Source organism: Sarcophilus harrisii, chromosome 2 (assembly GCF_902635505.1).
Source record: "Sarcophilus harrisii chromosome 2, mSarHar1.11, whole genome shotgun sequence".
Lineage (NCBI taxonomy): Eukaryota > Metazoa > Chordata > Mammalia > Dasyuromorphia > Dasyuridae > Sarcophilus > Sarcophilus harrisii.
In genome coordinates, this window is record NC_045427.1 from 492,183,778 (window position 1) to 492,203,658 (window position 19,881).

Genomic DNA, 19,881 nt, shown 5'->3' on the forward strand with positions numbered 1-19,881 from the left:
TTTACATTTGTACTGATTTCAATCTAAGGAAGAAACATGGCTTTATGGTGTCTATACATTCATTTCTCTCCTATTATCATTTGTAAAGAAATACTTTAGTATTTTAGCTTTTTGTAACCTCTCCTTACCTGATTTGTTATCTCAGGTCATAAATGAAGGATGCCTTCTGCTAGTAAATGTCTCTAATTGTAGAGATTGTGAATACTAGTGTTTGGCAGAGTGCTGTCTACATGTGTTTCCATGGGAAGAAATTCTTGTTTAAGTTAGATGATAAACCAGCCCTGCATACCCTAAACTGTTCTTGGTCCTCTAAATAATGCCAGGTTAAGTAATCCAGTGGTACGTTTTCACTTGTTGCAATTCTGAAAAAAAAAAAGTACCTATTAGTTAATGAAGAGTAGCAAAAGCTGGTATTTGCTTTAGAGTAAACGATTCAAAGATTAGCTTGTCTTTCTATATACTATATGTATTATTTTTATCTAATTATGGCTGTAGCCCATAGGTAGAATTTGACAATCAGTCCTATTTTATTTAAAAAGATATCCCTTCCCCACTTCCCCCAAAGAAGTCTGTTCAGGTCCAGGACAGTATTACAGCAGACATCCCTACGGCTGCTTAACTAGCCAGGAAAGAAGTACTTCTACATGTTCTTAGGTTTGGAGATAATGCCATCAGGATACCGTTGCTTGAACCTGGCAACCACATCTGGGTCAAGCAGGTGAATCCCATCAAGTTGGTTCCCAAGCGTGATCCTGGAAATGAAAGCAGCAATGAAAAAGTAGCACAACTATGGACTTATAAAATCAGAGGGAATTGAATTTGGAAGGAACTATATGTCTAGACCAAGTGTTTTTTACCTTATTTTTATGTAACAGACCCTTTCTCAGAATACTACTATTAAATAAGTAATGTATGTTGGATTAGAAAAGGAACCAGTTATAATAGTTTATATAGAGAGAATCTTAATCTTTGAGCTTGTTTTTTAAATACTTATTTAAGAACTGGTTTAAATCAAAAGCACTTGAAATATTGACAGCAGTTTAGCTAGAAAAGATTAGGTGTGGAGATGCATTGAACCAAACTAAATTGCCCACCTGAACATTAAAGGAACAAAATACCTTCCAACCACAGGGGGGCAGAATACCCCCATCAAACAAGTGGCACCCCTAATAAAAATGTGAAGCAGTTCAGACTTGGGCATAAAAGATAAGATTGGAATGGAAGAAACTATGCTATTTTTTGGTCCACAATCTCAGGAGACTATTGACTCAGACTAGCTTCTGGAACTTACCAGTTGGGTTGTACATTGTGTGGTCGTCCAAATAACTCAATTTTGCGTGTCCCAGGGGAAAGCCTCTCTATCATTCCATAGATTTCATCTGGTTTGTGGCTAGTGGAACGAACCTGAAAAACAAAGATAACTGCTTTTAAATTAACATTTCTACAATGAAATGAGATACTGAAGTGTGCATGAAAATTCACTATAAGGGAAAATACAGAATGTTTTGGGGATACAAGTACTTACCTCAGCTACAATCACTTCACAATCCAGGCCCCGGTTGAAGCCTTGAGGATTTCCCTTGACACCAACCTGCCACCATAGAGACAGTATGTTATACATAGTATCTGAAGTTTCTGCTACCACAGTATACTTCTCAACAAGAAACCAAACTACTGTTCCTTTTTTATCCCAGCTGATCCCCACAGCTACTTACCAAACAATGCTCCTTCCCATGGTTTAGCCAGTGGCCTGTGCGCCCTGTTCGAATAATACGTTGCAACTGATTTGTTTTCACCCAGATAATTTCATCTACCCTCTCATATCTATAAAAAGTAAAAGTATAAATACAGTCTAGTTAGGCCTTCAAATTCTGCAATACAATCATTAACAAAGGTGATTGATAGGAAAAAAGGGAACCAGAAAATCCCAGGGAATAATGATATGGAATTATATCATCAAGAAACAACATACTGATTGCTACTCACCCCCAAAGGTTCAAACATTCTCTGCCCAGCTCCATGGCTCTAGGGAGGAAAATAAGGAGTTAATCGTCATAACTTACTCTTTCCTGCCTCTGAGGAAGTTAATTATAAAATATGAAATGGGGTGAGTCAAGGTTTAAATAGGGTGGATTACCAAGCCTAATAGCAGTGCTAAGATTACCCAGGATCTTTTTCCACTCAGCCAGGAGTGGAATCTTTTTTGCCATAACTGCACTTTTATATCACAAGACTACAATGTGCATACCTGCCTGTGACCCAGAGAAAGAGAAAGCCATCATCCTGAAGCACTGGGATGTTGAGTCTCCGCATCTCATCATCTGTTAGGGTACCATATGGCAACTCCATGTGAATATCCCAGGGTGGGTCAGCCATTACCACTGCGAACTTCCCCAAGATGCTCACATCCAAGTAGCGGATATCACAACAGATCCACTGTGGGAGGTAAACTGGTCATCTTCCTGCCTCCAAAAGTCAAATCCATATCCAAGTCTTCACCTCTATTTATCATTGTATAATTCACTGTAAATATAACTACCCATTCCTAATAAGTAGGGCGTAACCTATTATAGCTTTGCTCTTTCTACAACTGTGGCTTTCTACATAAATACTCCTGGAATTGGGCTCAGGATTTTTCTGAGGAAGCAGTGATACCTGGGGTGGGAAGAGTCGATCCACACTGGAGTCAGCACCAACACCTTGTGTAAGGGCCAGTTCCTGACTAGGAGGGTGGTCCGAGCTGCCAGGGGCCTCAGCATCTATGCAGGCATCAATCTCATAATGTACATACTTGCAAGTGTCCATGTGGAAGCAAGTGTTGAGGAAGGAGCAGTCGCCTAATGATTCATCTGTATGTTTATTGATGATTCGCCTATGGGAAATAAAACCAGAGAATTCACAGCTGCCAGGAAGAAAGCCAATTACCTCAGATTCTACAATGTAAATTTGGTATATTGCAGGTACTAAATCTTTTCTCACAAGATTCCCAAAGCCAGTCCTTATTCTCATTAAAATTTCTTTCTCTCTACCACTAGTAGCTTTGGGGAAAGATGGCAAATAGTAAAAGATGTGATCAAAACCACAGAAAATATCTATTCTACTTCCCTTCTCTAAGTTAGCTTCTTTATCACAAAAGCAGGGAGAGAACATCATTTGGTTATAGAAAAGTTATAAGACAATCCAATCAGCAACAGTTTCTACAGTTTTCTGTCTTCCCCTTTTTTAAAGTCATATGGCTTTTAAGGAACTTTAGATCCTACTGATATGTATCCTACATATCAGTAGGATCTAGAAAACATCCAATGCTTTCTTGTACCAAGAAGGAAGATCATACAAATGGCATTTTTATCTTTTTTTTTTTTTTTAAGTATTTTATTTTTCCAAATACATATAAAAATGGTTTTTGTAAAACTTTGTGTTCCAAATTTTCTCTTTCCTTACCAGTCCCCCCCCCCCCAAGATAACAAGTAATTTAACAGGTTAAATATGTACAAATTTTTTTTTAAACATAAAAAATGGCATTTTTATCTTCTAGTTCAATTTGGGATAAGCCCAAGTATTCTTTCCCAGGGAAGATTATATCTTTATATGGAGGTAGCACTTCTCTCCCTCCCTCTTTCTGTCTCTCTCTGTCTGAAACATCTATTCAAATATCAGGTGATAGGGTAAAAGAACCCCAATGGTTTTGGAAAGGACTTGTACCTAAAGGGAATGAACATTCACTCATTCCAAGGGGGCCAGCCCACCTGTTCCCCTCTCAAAAGACCTGAAATGCAACTTGCGGCAGGGTCGGTCAGCATCACTGGCCTTCATACACTCTTCTTTGGTGCCATAGTCACAGAACTCTTGTACTTGGGCCCGTCCTCGTGAGCGAAACTTCTCCACGATGGATTGTTCCTTGGCTGTTGTAGTATTTAGCAGCTCCAAAATCTCCTGACTCACCTATAACAAAAGAAGTCTAAGACCTACGAGGTTCTTTATTTGGCAAATAGCACCACTATATATTTTACCTGTTATTAAGGCCCTTGGGAGAGATAAGGATAAAGAGAATACTTATCTAAGGTCTACACAGCCTTGACCAGTAAGATTGCTTTGATCTCAAACTAGAATGCAAAAATAGTGACTTCTTGTTCTAATCACTTAGGCTGTCCTTTACCCAGAAATTAAAACAAAAAATATTCATTCCCTTTCCCCATTCTCATTCATGATCCTATGATCCATTTCCCTGGATCTTAATCATTCCTATTCTCCCACCTAAATACTTTTTTGGAGGGCTACCTAGAACGCCCACATATATTCTTCCCCTACTATTTATTTAGGTTTTCTTACTGTCACTACTTCTGTTCCTAACCTTCTTGCTCTGTTGTTCCTTGGTAGACTGTTGATTCAAAAGACTCTCAATTTCCAGGTCTACATCAGAAGCAGCATGTTTCCGTGATTTTTTGGCTGGCTCTTTGGCTGGCTCTGAGGTTGAAGAGGCCAAACCAGAAGCTGAGGAACTGGTAAAAGTAGTAGCTGTGGTGAGGTCTTGCTCTGCTCGCCGCTTCTGCCCTGTGCTGGCCCCTGCCACTTCTCCAAGACCCTTCTTTTCTGTCACAGCCCCCATCATGGCTGAAAGCTTAGAATGGTCAGCGTAGGTCACCAGGGTGGGATGGGCATCATCTTGAAGAAGGCCTCGCTTTACTTCAATCAACTCTTGTGCTGCAAACTTCTGTAGAAGACTTTCCACCCCATCTTGTGTTGCAGGGGCATCTGGCTGGGGAAGGGCAACAAGATACTGGCTATAAGCTGAAGAAAAGGGAAAGTGGGGAATCCCAGCCCTCTGTCACATAGATATCATTACCGTAGAAATGGCAAGGCGGATGGACACAGCATCAGTGGGCAATGTCAGCGCCAAGTCTGAGAGATGGTGTAATAACTTCTTCTCTAGCTCAGGGTCTGTGGCGAGCTCTGCAGCTCCTGAAGCAGTGCTGGGTTTAGGGCCACTTGAAGTGGGTGTCATGGGCACTGGACTATCACTGCGAAAGGTTGGTGACAACACTGCTTCTGGGTTCCGAGGATCTGAATGGCAGGATAGAGAAGAACACAGTAGGACTGAATCATAACCAGTGGATATTTTAAAGTAACTAAATTTAGCTTTCCCAGCAATAACCTTTCCTTATGCCATGCAGGTTCTCTGACTTTTCCTTCTTTTGCTATTCATGGAACAGTCAATAAACTTCCTAATCTTTCTCCCAGGATGGTCTTGAGAGTTCCTTACATAAGTCTTCTCCAAAATTCCACAAAACTCCACAAAGTTAGTAAACTAAGGCGCAATATCTAGATGTAAATTTCTCTGCTTTTTACCTTCAGGGTCACCTTTTGGTTTAGAAGGCATTAAACAGCAGTTTAAGATGACAAAAATTCCTAAAAACTAGTGTGAGTTAGAAGAACAAATTAATGTCACATCACTGCATAAGGGAGGACTTTCGTGAAGTAGGAATTTGAAATGGCCTATTCTGCATTATGGATTATTATCTAATTAAAATGGAAACAAAATTTTCTTGAAGTTTGTGAATGCTTCCTTTCTATGGGTTTGGCACTTCTATTTTTCTATCACTTTCCTATTCCTCTCCAGTATCCTATCCAATCTGAACTGATCTGTTATCCTCTTTTATTCTTCACTGTTTGACTATCACATTCTTAATTAGCAGATGTTCCAAATCTCTTCTCAAACATTCCCTCCTTCCTCAATCCCCCAGCCAACTTCCAGAAAATCACAAGCCTCATACTTTACACACAAAACACTGAAATAATCCATCGGAGAGCTCCACCTCCCCAATTCTACAATTCATATCACAGCAACATCACCTTTCATTCTCTTCTTAGCTACAGTCTAAATGGTCAAAATGGTCCTTCTCTTTGCCAATGTCAGCCTACCAGGAAGGGGAAGGATCAAGGACAAATCAATGGTTATGTCCCTTCCATTCATTCTCCTTCACTCCCCTAATGTTCAATCTTTTTTTATCCATTGGCTCCTTCCCAGTTGCCTATAAATATGCCCAGCCATCATCCAGCCTTAAGAACAAAATTATTTATTTGAGCCAACCATTCCCTCAAGCTTTTGTTCTCTCATTCCTTTTTGTATTCAAACTCCTAGAAAAAGCTGCTTACACTCTCTCACATCCCACTATAATCTGGCTGTGGTCCTCACCATTTATTGAAACTGCCCTTTCTAAGGTCACCGATACTAATTATTGTTAAATCCAATATATTTCTCAGTACTCGCCTTTCTTGATATCACTTAGTATTTTATACTGCTGACCACTTTTCCCCTTTGGTCAGGTTTTAATGGCACAGTTTTGTTGTAGTTCTTTTCTTACCTATCTGCTTAATTCTTCTCAGTTGCCTTTTCAGGATCATTTTAACCAGGTTTACCTTAATTCTTTTTACATACTCTCTCTCAGTGAACTCATCAGTTCCCCTCTATTCATCTATATAGATGACTCTCAAATCTATATATTCAGTCCTAATTTCTCCCCCAAACTTCAGGCCTACATTTCTAACTGCCTGCTTGACATCTCTCTGAGGATGTCTCATAAACATTTTAAACAATATTTTAAAACAAAACTTCTATCTTTACCCATACACCTACCTCTCCTAACTTGCCAATTTTTGTCAAAAGCACCATCATCCTAATCAACTAAGTTTTGCAACCAAGAAATCATCCTTATCTCTTCCTTCTTAATAATCTCCATCTCCCTGCTCCCCCACCTAATCCTCTATCCTGTTTGTAGATACCTCTTTACTAGATACCACCTTCTTTAGGGCTAATTTCTGTCCCCATTTTCACAACCCCGACACCTAATCTAAGATCAGGCCCTCATATCTTTTCATTTGGATAACTAATAATCTCCTGATTGGTCTCCACGATACTAGCCTCGCTCAATTCTTCCTCCAAAGAGTTGCCAATTAGTTCTTCTAATGTACAAGTCTGATTGTCTTTCTCTTGCTCAAGAAACTTCAATTGCTCCCCATTATTTTTGATATAAAAATACAAATTCCTTTACTATTTCCTTTTCCCCATCTGACTCCAGTTTATTTCCCAAGCTATACTTCTTACTATTCCCCTGATGCATACAACAGCTAAACTTGACTGCCTACTGTTTTTTTTGCCTTAGCACAAGCTGCTGTCCTTGTCCCCCTCATCCGGAATGTTCTCACTCTTCACCTCCTCTTCCTGGAATCCCAAGCTCCCTTCAAGGATCAGCTCAACTGTCACCTCCAAGAAGTCCTTGTTTCTCCTAATGTCTTTCTCTCCAATCACTTTATATTTGTATATGTGTTTTGGTGAACATCTTGTATCCTCCAAGAAAAAGGTAAGTTCCTTGAGGGTAAATATTGTACATTTTTACTCCCAGCACCTAAGCATACTGCCTGGTACATAGCAGGTTCTTATATAAATGCCGGTTGATTGATCCAGATCTAAACAAACTAAGAAGTACTCTGTACAAGACTCTTATCGGTGTGTATCTCTGTAAAGTAATTGAGATCCAATCTCATTAGACTGGGCTCCAAAGACCTTTCTGGTCATATTAAAATTTGGACTATCAGATAAAGATCACAAAACTTGTGGTTATTCAGAGATTTTCATTATCATGGAACTTATTTTAGTTAAATTAAAAAATTTACTTGAAGGGAAATAGCTCAGATACCCAAGACACTTTGCTAACAGTGCTACATTTTAAGCCTTGTTAGTTGCAGAATTTAATTTTCCTTTTATTTGCTAAGAGTAAACAGTTGTTAATTTCCGCAGTTTTGTGTCTGACTATAATGAGTATAGTGAAATAAAACAATGCAAATTGTATGTGCATGAAACTGAACACCTATTTCCTCTTCCATAAATTATAAAAAATGAGAAAAAGACTTTTTCTTGCACAACTGAATTTAAACCAATGTGAAAATCAATGAATCAAGAAAATATTATTACAACTCATGTAATCATAAAAACCAATTGCAAACCTTCATTTCTGCTTCTTGAAAAACCTGGTTTTCTTCAAATTTCAGTTCAAGTATCATTTTCTACAGGAAAACCTTTCTTGATCTGACTTCCATACTTTGCCTGATCTAGCTATTAATGTCTTACCTTTCAAAAATCACCCTGCATTTATTTTGTATATATTCTGATGTACTTACATATGTATATGTTTTCTCCCCATGAAATATAAGAATGTAAGTTCCATGAGAGCAGGGACTATGTCATGTTCACCTTTTTATTTCTAGTATAGTGCCTAGTACACAGAAATATTTAATAAATAATTGCTCATTCATTGGCCTAGGGTAGTTCAATCAAGCAATCAACCAGCAAGTATTTATTTTCTACTATGGGCTAGGTTTTAAAGATAGAGACAAATATGAAACAGTCCCTCCCTTGAAGAAATTTATATTCTAATAGAGGGGTTAACATGTATATCTATAAGTATACACAAGTCATACAAAGCAGTCACAAAGTAAACCTGAATGGGAAGGCACTAGCAACTAGTGAGGCTAGGAAAGGACTCCTACAAAAGGTAGAATTTGAGCAGTCTTGAAGGAAGCCAGGGATTAGAGTTGAGAAAAATGCACCTCCCCCTCTTCTTTGAAGAGCAAAGATCTATCAGTGTGGAATACTGCATAAATATTCAAACACAATTAATGAAAGAGTTGCTTGGTTTTGCTGAACTTCCTCCCCCTGCCCTCCCCCCCCAAACCACTCTTTTCCTAGATGACATTTAATACAAAGGAGGACTTACTAAGGTAGGAGAAAAAAGAATACATTCAGAAATGAAGGTTACATTAAAAAAAGATAATAAAAACAAATGAAATTGTTGCAACAATTTTTGAATAAAACAAATGTGTGGAATATATACTGTGCTAAAAGAAATAACAAACAGGAATAAAAAGGCTGGAATATGTGAAGTGACACTAAATTAAGAGGAGGGCCAAGAAAAAATACTTATACGATGATTACAACAATGTGAATGGAAAGAATCACCACAATATAACTAAAAATGAAAGTTGCACATTACAAAGAACAAGCATGGTCTCAAAGATATAAAAAGACAGTTTTCCTACTTATTTACCTTGGGGGGGTGTGTGAAGAATAATACACAGATATGGAACAACTAATTGCATGTATTGTAGGATATTTTCAATACATGGATCAGTTTTTTCCATTCCCCAACTCTCAATCCTTTCTTAACCCCCCCCCCCCCCCCCCCCCATGCACTCACTGACTCTCTCTCTCTCTCTCATAAAGGATATCTGGCAGGATAGGAATAGAGGAAGATTTAGATGTAAAATAAAAGTTGTCAATAAAAATATATCTTAAATAAAGACTCCTCAGCCCCAAAAAGTAAAAATTTTCAGAAATTCTACCTTCCTATTTGTGTTTTTTCTCAATCTAACTTGTTAGATCACAGTGATTTTTAAAAACTAACATTAGGTTAATAAAATACAAATCACAATGACCCAAAGGTTTCACCTTACACCCAGAAAACTGGCAAAGATGACAAAAGATGGAAATACTAAATGTTGAAGTTGCTGTATAAAGACAGGAAAAGTAACAAACTGCTAGAGGAGCTTGAATTAATACAACCATTCTGGAAAGTTATTTAGAATTATGCCCATAAAATGGCTAAAAAAATCCATGTCCTTTGTCTCAGAGAGTACACTGAAAAAAACAACCAGCTCCATATTCACTGAAATGTTTATAATAGCACCTTTTGTGATAGCAAAAAAGTGAAAACACTTGGATAATGGCTAAACAAATTATGATACGTGATTGTAATAAAATATTACTGTGGTGGGAAAAAAAAAAGATGACAAATATAGTGAATGCAGAAAGACAAAGATTTATATGGACTAATAAAAAAAGTGAAATAAACAGAGCCAAGAAAACAATACAACAATGTTGAACCACCACAAAACAAACTAAAAGTTGTAAAGCTGTGTTTAATGAAGATGCTTGGCCCCAAAATAAAAATATGAGAAGGCAGCCCCAAGCTGCCATTTCTTATTTGTTTCTCAGAAAGGAGTATCCTTTCTAAGGGCATGAAACAGGATGTAGCATCAATTTTTTTTTAACATGTCAATTGATTTTCTCAACTTCCCCCTCCCCCCTTTTTAAAATTTTTCTCTAAGTGATGGTTTTTTGGAAGGGGGAATGATAACATAAGAGAAAATCTATTTTAAAAAACCAAATTTGGTATATAGTGCTGATGTGATTAATATTTCTAGTCACATCAAAATGTCGAGATTATTTTACCTGTGGTAGAGGTAGAGGATTTTAAATTGATCTTGCATGTCTACATCATAGACATACTGAAATTTTCACCAATGTGACAGGTCACATTTTATCTAGACAGTATTTTTCTTAATGTGTATTTGTACTTTGAGTACAACACTTTCTATCATAACATCAATGTTCTTGACATTGTTTTACAGGAAATGGAGACCTATGTTTATTCAGGAAAATTTCTCGTGTTTTGTCCCAACCTATAGTATTTACATTGCTTCTAAAATTCTTCCCTGAGTCTATACTACAGTCATGTCACTTGAGTGTAAGAAACCAAAAATGGTACAAATAATCTAAAAATTATTAGAAACTACTGAGCTGCAGATCACGATTTCAAAACTACATAGCGAGTTTTTGAATGTCCCCTCCTTATAACTGTTATCTAACCCCAAATCCTGTGTGGGAATAGTCTACTCAAACTGTCACAAATAATGATTCTTTAAACACTTTTCTCAAAGCTGCAGCTGTGAAACACCACCTTATTTTCCTGCCAAATATCCATTCTTTGTATGTGACTCTCATAAGAATGAAGCACAGGAATCTAAAGATTCAAAAGAGAGGAGTAACCTCTTCTGACTTTCCCATGACATCTATTATTACCAAATTCAAAACATGCAATCCCACATGTAAACTTGGCTGGATGATGGCTCTTTTAACTTAAATGAAACCCACTGAATGATCCCTTCATGTTAGCTGCTCTATTGACTGAAGATACTACCCAATTCTTTAGAGATGTTATTTGATTTAAAACCATTTATAAAACTATTCTATTTACAAAATATATTTTAAGCATTGATTATAGATATATTCTGACACCTATTTTGCATTGCTGAAAAATTTTTGATTTTATCTTGAATGTCAATGAGTTTAAAACAAGCTACTAAAGTTTCTTATTTATTGTTGATACCATCAATTACTAATTTGATTTCATTGTTATAAAAGTATTTACTTTTCCAATATCCTTTTGATTTGTATTAGTTAATATGAGGATCAAAATGCTGTTTACAAGTTAGTTATAATTTTCCAATATAAACAAGAATTCAAAACATGAATAATGAAAAATTTGTTGTCAATCTTTTCCCTTTATAAATCTGATCATTTATTTCAGTACTACTGTCTTGATTTGTATTATCCTCCCAGAATACTGGATGAGAATTAGAAAGTTATGATCTCTCCTCAGAGATTTCCTTTATTTCCTTTCAACAATGCAAAGAAAGAAAGTACTTTTTTGGTTTTATACATATTCATATCATTCTTAACAATGAGCTAATAACATTCCATTAATAATTTTATTTCATTCATCTAAACATCTTGAGGTCTGTATGTGACTCACTGGTCCAATAATTTCTATTCATAACCTAATAATTACCATTTTGCCAATATCAACTAACACCATTAAATTGTGTTTGTGCTTATCTTTCATACCAAGATTGATTTAAAACACCCCCTTTTGATATGCAAAGAAGCCTAAGAAAGTTAGTTAAATCAGCAACTCATTAGGTTCAGAAAAAAAATGTAAATATTGGAAATCTAATATATATGTGAATCTTTGAAATAAATGGATGGGCATTTCGGTTATGTATTAACATATAGCAGCAAAGAGGGTTAGGATGATAACAAAGTCAAAGATACTTTATAATGAACTGCCGCCTTCCATCAAACGACTATCAAGAGATAATTATTTTATTTCAAAAGGCTAAGATAGTATTTAGAAAAAAGCTCCTATCTCATTAATTTCATTTATATGGGAAGCTTAAATACTTTTCAAAAGAAAAGATATCTAGGCAAATCTAGGGTAATAACACTTTTATGTGTGAGCTGTGTGAATTTTTGAGATAAATATTTGCTAGTAAGAAGACCTGGTTATCTGACCTTGAACAAATTATTTCGCCTGTTGGGATCTCAATTTCCTCATCTGTAAAATGAAGCCACTGCACTAGATTAGAAATCTAATAGAGAATCTAATTCTGAATTTGAAATTTTATGATCCTACTTGTTTGCAAGACAGTTTGTAAAACTATAAAAATATCGTGTTGGACCAATTTTATTTCTTTCTGTTACAAAGAAACAGACCATGTAAAGAATTTAAACTTTCTTAAAACTTCTGATTACTTGCATGGCATTTTAATTAATAAATACACATATTCCAAGGCTATTGTGAGTACTGCTTTCAACAGTACAAACTAATTCATTCATGCTTTTACATACTTGTAATTCTGTACATCTTCCCATAAATCCTCAGTAAGGGTCATCCTAACTGGCTGGGAGTAAGGAACTTTACATCTTCTGACTTTATTTAAAGCATGTAGCTTAGATATCTCATTATTTTGCTCTCATTACATGACTATCTCACCTCCTTTTTAGTTTACAAATCTCTGAATAAACTCTTTTCACTGTTTCTTATGGTCAATTCTTAACTGGGAAAACACAATGCAATCTACTACCTTTTTTTTTTTTTAGTCTTCATATGTTATTTATTTCTTTAGTTCAATACATTTTTTATAACAACTCTTTTATTTTTCAAAACACATGCAAAGATAACCTTACCCCTGCAAAACCTTATGTTCCAAATTTTTCTCCCTCCCTCTCCCTCCTCCAGACAGCAAACAATCCAACATAGGTTAAATATGTGCAATTCTTCTAAACATATTTCCACATTTATCATGCTGCACAAGAAAAATCATAAGGGGGAAAAATGAGAAGAAAATAAACAAGCAAACAACAACAAAAAAAAGGTGAAAATACTACGTTATGCTCCACCTTCAGTCTCATAGTTCTCTCTTTGGATGCTGATGACTTTCTCCATCACAAGTCTTTTGGAATTGGCCTGAATCATCTCATTATTGAAAAGAGCCACGTCCATCATAGTTGATCATCACATAATCTTGCTGTTGCTGTGTATAATGTTCTCTTGGCTCTACTCACTTTACTTAGCATCAGTTCATGTAAGTCTTTCCAGACTTTTCTGAAATCAGCCTGCTCGTCATTTCTTATAGAACAATATTCCATTACATTCATATACCACAACTTTTTTAGCCAATTCCCAACTGATGTTCATCCACTCTGTTTCCAGTTCCTTGCCAAAAAGCAGCTAACTACTTAAAATCCTCAGGGACTGATTTTGTTCATCTATAAAAAGAGTGAGTTGGACTAGATAATCTCACTATAAATTCACTTAAGTTTATGATTCTAATTATGATCAAAGCAGCTGGTTCAGTTTGTATAAGTAGCATTGCTACATCAACAAAGACTAAGATGTTAGAAAGAATAATGAAATATAGTAGCACAACTTAATTTTCAAACTACAGATTTTATCCAGGGCATTAGAGGTTTACATTAAAAAAAAAAAAAAAAAAAAAAAAAAAGATTTTTAGTAGCTCATTGATCAACACAAAAGATATACAAATGTTTCTGAATACATTAAAAGGCAAAATTTATTAAATGCTTACTATACAGTAAGTACAAAGTACTTTGTTAAGCATTGGAGATATCAACAGTTGCTGTTCTCAAGGAGCTCACATTCTATTAGGGGAGACAGCACATATAGGTTTCATCTACAAGTCAGATGGTAATGTTTAATACTATTTCCATAAAAAAATATTAAATTTCCAATGTTGAACCTTTTTATAGCTCCTCTACCTTGAAATAGTATCCTCTCCCCCACCCTATTCTATACACAACACAACCCCATCCCTCTCAACTGCTCTTTAGGTAATATGCAGATTTAATTCTTTAGGCATTTGTATTCCATGACATACAGCCAAATAAAGTCTGTTAACAAACATTTAACAGTGCTTACTATATGCCAGGCACTATTTGATCCTGGGCCAAATTTCCTGTCTGGTCACTATGTCTGTTCATAATAAATGCACTAAGGAACCAGCTCCACAGATTGGATAGGGGTAATGATTTTCAAACTTTCTGAGATCTCACTTCTCCCTTTCTCTCCTTTATCTTTTCTCTTTTCTTTTCTTCTCTTTTCCTTCTCCCTTTTCTGCCTTATCTTTATCTTATTTATATTGATATCTTTGTTTCTATAACACTTTCATTTCTCAATATATTCTTTCTTCCTTTGTTAAGAAATTTGCAACTTGTAATAAAAAGGAAAAAGAAAATTAACAAAAAGAAAAAAAAACAACCACATATAAACCATATTTTGCCAGTGTCATATTTCATATCCATAGTCAAAATGTTTGCAATGAAGGTGCCCCAGAGCTTGGTCATTATAACTATAGTATTTCGTTTCAGTTTTTGTTTCATTTATATTGTTGTAGTCATGGAATGAAGAGTACATGCAGAACAACAACAGGAAATAAATCTGGAAAAGGAAGTAGAAGATATACTGTAGAAAGTTTTAAATGCCTGGCTAGGAAATGTATTTTTTAACCATCAAAGATTTTTTTTTTTTTGGAGAATTTTTTAGTAGAAGACTCAGAAGATCCAATCTCTGTATTAGATATATCAAGTTTGGAGTTATGTTGAAGATGAAGAGATTGGAAACAAAAAACCAATTAGTATGCTATTGTAATAGTCCAGGTAAAGGGTGATGGGAACCTGAACTAAAGTGGTCACTGTTGTTCATCCTTCATTTTTGAAGAGGACCAGGTGGTGTCTTGACTTTCGAGTGAACTGGAAGAATCATCAACCTCACTCATTGCTTCCAGAGTCATCAAAGTCCAGTGGCAGAGAAGGGGATTGATATAAGAGATGTTGTGGCAGTAGAATCAACAAAACTTGGTAACTCATTGGAGATGGATATGAAGAAGAAGAAAGTATCAAAGATAACTGTAAGATTTCAAACTGATATCTGGAATTTAGTAATTCTTCAATACCAGTGGTAAAACTGGAAGGAAGGGTAGTGAATTAAAAAAATATAATAAATTCTATTCTGGCTATATTGAGTTTGAGATGCCCACAGGGTCTCCAGCTAGAGAGGTCCAATAAACAGTTGGTAATGTGGGCCTGTAGTTTAGGAGAGAGTTTCAAGTTAGGTAAATAGACCTATATGAAAAGATTCAATACAAACCAAACCAAAAAAAGAACAATTACTCCTACAACAGAGGAATGGGACCAAATGAGAAACAAAATTCGGATAAAAAACAATGGATAGCATTTAAACATTTTATCAAAGTTAAAGCTATTCAATAAATGCCAATGGCTCCTTATTAGCTTTAGGACCAAATATAAAATTCTCTGTTTGGCTATAAACAATAGCATAACCTTTCTAGTCTTCTTACATTTTATTACCCTCCACTAACCCTGCAATCTAGTGACAGCAGAGCCTCCTTGACATTTGTCAAACAAGACACTTCATCTCTGACTCTGTTTATTCTCTTTTTTCTTTTAAATTTAAAATTTTATTGATATATTTTGCTTTCACATTACCTACATTTATAGTTTATTCCTACTTTGTTAGGTAAAACTAATAATGTGGTGAATAGCCTTATTCCTGAAAGTTCATGCAACATTTCACATGTGTAGCATCCTGCTACCATTCTATTTTTTAAAAATCCATTTTTCCCCCTCTCCCCTCTCTACCCTATAGAAAAGGGGGAGGGGGGAGGTTAGGGAAGAGAAGAAATTTCTTGTAGCAAATACAGTTTTTTTTACTGACTGTTCATCATATCTGGAATTCTCTTGCTTCTTATCTTTGGCTTCTGGTTTCCTTCAAGTCCCAGCTAAAATTCTATCTTCTACAAGAAGCATTTTCCAATTCCCTATAAAGCTAGAACTTCTCTCTAATCTCCTATTTATCCTGTACATATCTTCTTTGTACAGTTATTTAAGTGTTGTTTCCCTCAATAAATTCTGAGCTCCTTGAGGGAGTGGGCTTTTTTAAAAATAAATTTTCTTTTTATCCCCAGCTTTTAGCAAGATGCCTAATAGAGTCTTCTAAAATACTTAATGACTAACAAAAACACTGATCCTTCCTTTCTTTTAATAAACAATAAACCAGTAGAGTGAGGTTTTATGTTCTGTCAATGTATTGACAATGAAGGTTCTATTTTGAGTCAAGAGGACCTCAGTTTGAATCTCAGATCTGTTCATTATTAACTGTATAAACTTGGGTAAGTCAGTTCACCTCTCTTGCCCTCTTATCCTCTTGTTTCCTTATCTGTAAAATAAAGAAGATGCCTCTGAATTCTTTCCAACTCTAAATCTGAGTCTATGAGCAAGCATCACTTTTTAGACTGTTTTAGACACACTTTAGACTGCAATGGACCAATGTGGATTTGTATGATATGATGAAAAAAATTTATCAAAAGATTTTTGTTAAACAGAAAATGAGAGATAAACAGATAGTTTTTGTGCTACAATAGCATCCATGCTGTATTAAAAGCCTTAGAGAAAAGCTTCCAACCCACTAAGCCGATCTATGGAAAATTTATGAGAGGCATGGACAAAAATATCACAGGATAATAACAGCATTTATATAGCAATTTAAGGATTGCAAAATGCTTTCCATAAATTATTTTATCTGATCTTGATATATAAATAATCAACATACTAAGTGAATTCTTTTATATACACACATGAGACATCCACATAAAATTCTGCTTGGATATCTATCTATCTAATATTTCTAAAAATCTTAAACAACATTTCATCTGAGTCCCATCAAAAGCATTATTAACGTCATTTTATAGATTAGGAAACTGAAGCCTGAAGAGGTTAATATGGTGTTTCAGAGGTGGGATCTGAACCCAGGTACTCTGACTTCAAGTCATGACTTCTCTAAACCATGCAGTTTCTTAGTTGCTTTCAAAAATGATTGTATTTGACAATTTTTGTATGAAGAAATTGAAACTATTTCTAGTCATATGAAAAGGTACTCCAAATCATTAATGATCAGAGAAACTCAAATTAAGACAACTCTGAGCTACCACTACACACCTCTCAGATCAGCTAAGATGACAGGAAAGATAATGATGAATGTTGGAGGGGATGTGGGAAAACTATGGGAAATGAGTGTGGACCACAACATAGCATTACCACTCTTTCTGTTATTGTCTGCTCGAATTTTTGTTTTCCCTTTCAGGTTATTTTCACCTTCTTTCTAAATCCGATTTTTCTTGTGCGGTAATATAACTGTATAAATATATATACACATATATTGTATTTAACATATACTTCAACATATTTAACATATATTGGACTACCTGCCATCTAGGGGAGAGGATGGGGGGAAGAACCTAAAGTTGGAACACAAGGTTTTACAAGAATCAGTGTTGAAAAAGTACCCATGCATATGTTTTGTAAACAAAAAGCTATAATAATAAAAAATAAAAAAAACAAATTAAAAAAAAAGAGAAAAATGACTGTATTTGTATAAATGTAAAATAATACAAGTAAAAACAAAATCAAAACCAGTTAACATGCAGAAAAGGGAAAAGGAAAAACCCACATATATTACTAAGTATGCTAAACACAGTATTCCAATAGATGCTGTTATTATCCTTACTTTATAGTGGAGTAAACTGAGGCAAACAGCTGTTAAGTGACTTGATGGGGTCACATAGCTAATGAACATGTTGAGGCTGGATCTGAACTTAAGCCTTCATGACTTGAACTGAATGCTCTCTACACAGCCACCGAAATACTTCAGAAAGAGGCCCAGAATGATAACTGATGAAAGCTGAATAGGAATAAACAATGGCTAGTTCTACAATAGTGATTTTCACGTTACTGGGTCCATGAACCACTTTACTGGCACCTAAGATCCCTTGCATCTCCCAACCCAGCTCTCTCTTTCCAATATTGACAAGACACGAGCAATTTCCTTGGAAGTATCTTTCCCTCTCACCTACATGACAGTATATCATCTTGCTCAGCAAGAACATAGGTGGAGTCGCATCGGAGTTTAGATTTTTACCAGTGTCAGATCTTTTAAAAATTGGGTTGAGAATCATACGAGTTGCACTGCAGACAAGGTTTAATTTGGAAAAAAGACTTTCTGGGGGGCTGAGGGGAGAGTGTTGCAGTACAACTGTCTTCAGACGGCTGAAAGGTGGTCGCGCTGGAGAGCCGAGATCTTTACCTAGAGACGAATTGGATTCCTTAGCCCGACACGGCAGAGCCAGGAGCAATGGGTGCAGAAGCATTTTTCAGTTTGACGTTAAGAAAAACTTTCTCACCATCAGCACTGTTCAAAAGTGGATAAGGTACCTCGTTAAGTAGCGCGTCCCCCATTCCCTCAATTCTTTAAAAAGAGAGCGCAGGACCCCCTTGACGGGGCGCCCGGATGGTGACATACGCTCGGCTGGGAAACGGAAGACGCCAAAGAGGATCCCCGAGGAGCGCTGTGGGCAGGACGCACGGCCTCCACCCCTCTCTGCCCCTTTCCTCCTTAGCCCTGCCAGTCTTGGGACCCTTAGCTCAGGATGGCCCGCTGTATCTTCCCCCTTCCGCGCCCGCGCCTCACCGAGGTGCCCCGAGTCCTGCTTCCGCCGCCGCTGTAGCCTCTCCCGGAGAGAGTCCAGCTGCTTCTTGTGGGCCTGAATAGAGCTCCATGTGTCGGACATCTTCGCTTCCTCACGTTCCGGCAAAAGAAGCGGCGGAGATGCCACGCTTCCCGCGCTTCCTCCCCCGCCAAGGCCACCAACACCGGGAGGGAGGTGCAGAAACTTCACATGGACACTTGGCACCAAACAGGAAGAGACTAGCGGGGAAGGCGCCTTAAGGGCGCGCCATTTCCGCTTCCGCCCTTACGTCGAAGACAAAGAGGAACCATCTTTGTTCTGGGCACGAAGGCCTCCATTTTTCTTTTCGGCCTCGTAGAATGTCGCAAGCGCCGGTGGGTATTGGCGATGTGAAGCCGAAATAGTCATGATGGTAGTTGGCAGGAGGACGGCCATGTTGATTATAGCCACATGTGCGGCCATGTTGGAAGTTAGCAGAAGAGGAGCCATGTTAAGAAGGCAGATCATGTGACGAAAGGTTCCAAAAGCTAGAGATCGTCTCCTACAATTTCCTCATTTTGCAAACGAGGAAACTGATGAATACAACCGCAATATTTCTAGCGTAGTGTTTTAAAGTTGGCAAAGCACCTTCCACGCGTTAATTAATTTGATCCTCACAACAATCCTAGGAATCACCTGCTTTTTTTAATACCCCTTCAGTCAAGGCACTGAGTCAGTGGTTCAGAGGGGGAGGTAGCCAGTACAAACGTGCGTGTCTAAGATCAAGTGTCAGTTTGTGTCAGGAACTGATGAGGTCATCACCAAATGGTGAGGGGGGGGGGAGGAGCAATTCCTAGTTGGAAATAGAAGGAACTAGGCAATTAACAACGTCCCTTCTCTTTGCCAAAAGTGACCTTGATTTACAAGAAGAGGTCGCAGACAAAATGAAGAGATAAAACGGACACCAGGAGTGGTAAATAGGAAATAGATTTGGGAGAAGATAGAGTCAGCAAGGAAAGGGGTTTTAACATTAACAAGGGAAAAGACAAGCTCCCTAGTGGCATTCACAATGAACCAGGAAGGGGATAGGTTGTGAAGAACATTAAACATCAACTTTTTATATTTGACACAGGAAGTAATAGGGAGCCATGGGAGTTTAGTGAGTAG

General features: G+C 36.8%; 1 protein-coding gene and 1 long non-coding RNA gene across 2 annotated transcripts; one reads left to right on the forward strand and one right to left on the reverse strand.

The window, feature by feature from the left end:
- Positions 1-503: 503 nt before the first annotated feature.
- Positions 504-19,000, reverse strand: METTL3 (methyltransferase like 3). The gene is made up of 11 exons (XM_003755812.4): positions 18,738-19,000; positions 4,844-5,061; positions 4,352-4,756; positions 3,767-3,942; positions 2,656-2,872; positions 2,249-2,436; positions 1,987-2,025; positions 1,716-1,824; positions 1,526-1,591; positions 1,292-1,404; positions 504-752 (listed from the first exon to the last, which is right to left on the reverse strand). The coding sequence occupies exons 1-11, from the start codon at positions 18,835-18,837 to the stop codon at positions 641-643; spliced, it is 1,743 nt and encodes a 580-aa protein (XP_003755860.1). The 5' UTR covers positions 18,838-19,000; the 3' UTR covers positions 504-640.
- On the forward strand, positions 7,107-14,804 carry LOC116421802. The gene is made up of 2 exons (XR_004232342.1): positions 7,107-7,358; positions 14,590-14,804. It is a non-coding gene; the product is annotated as an uncharacterized LOC116421802 (long non-coding RNA).
- Positions 19,001-19,881: the final 881 nt, after the last annotated feature.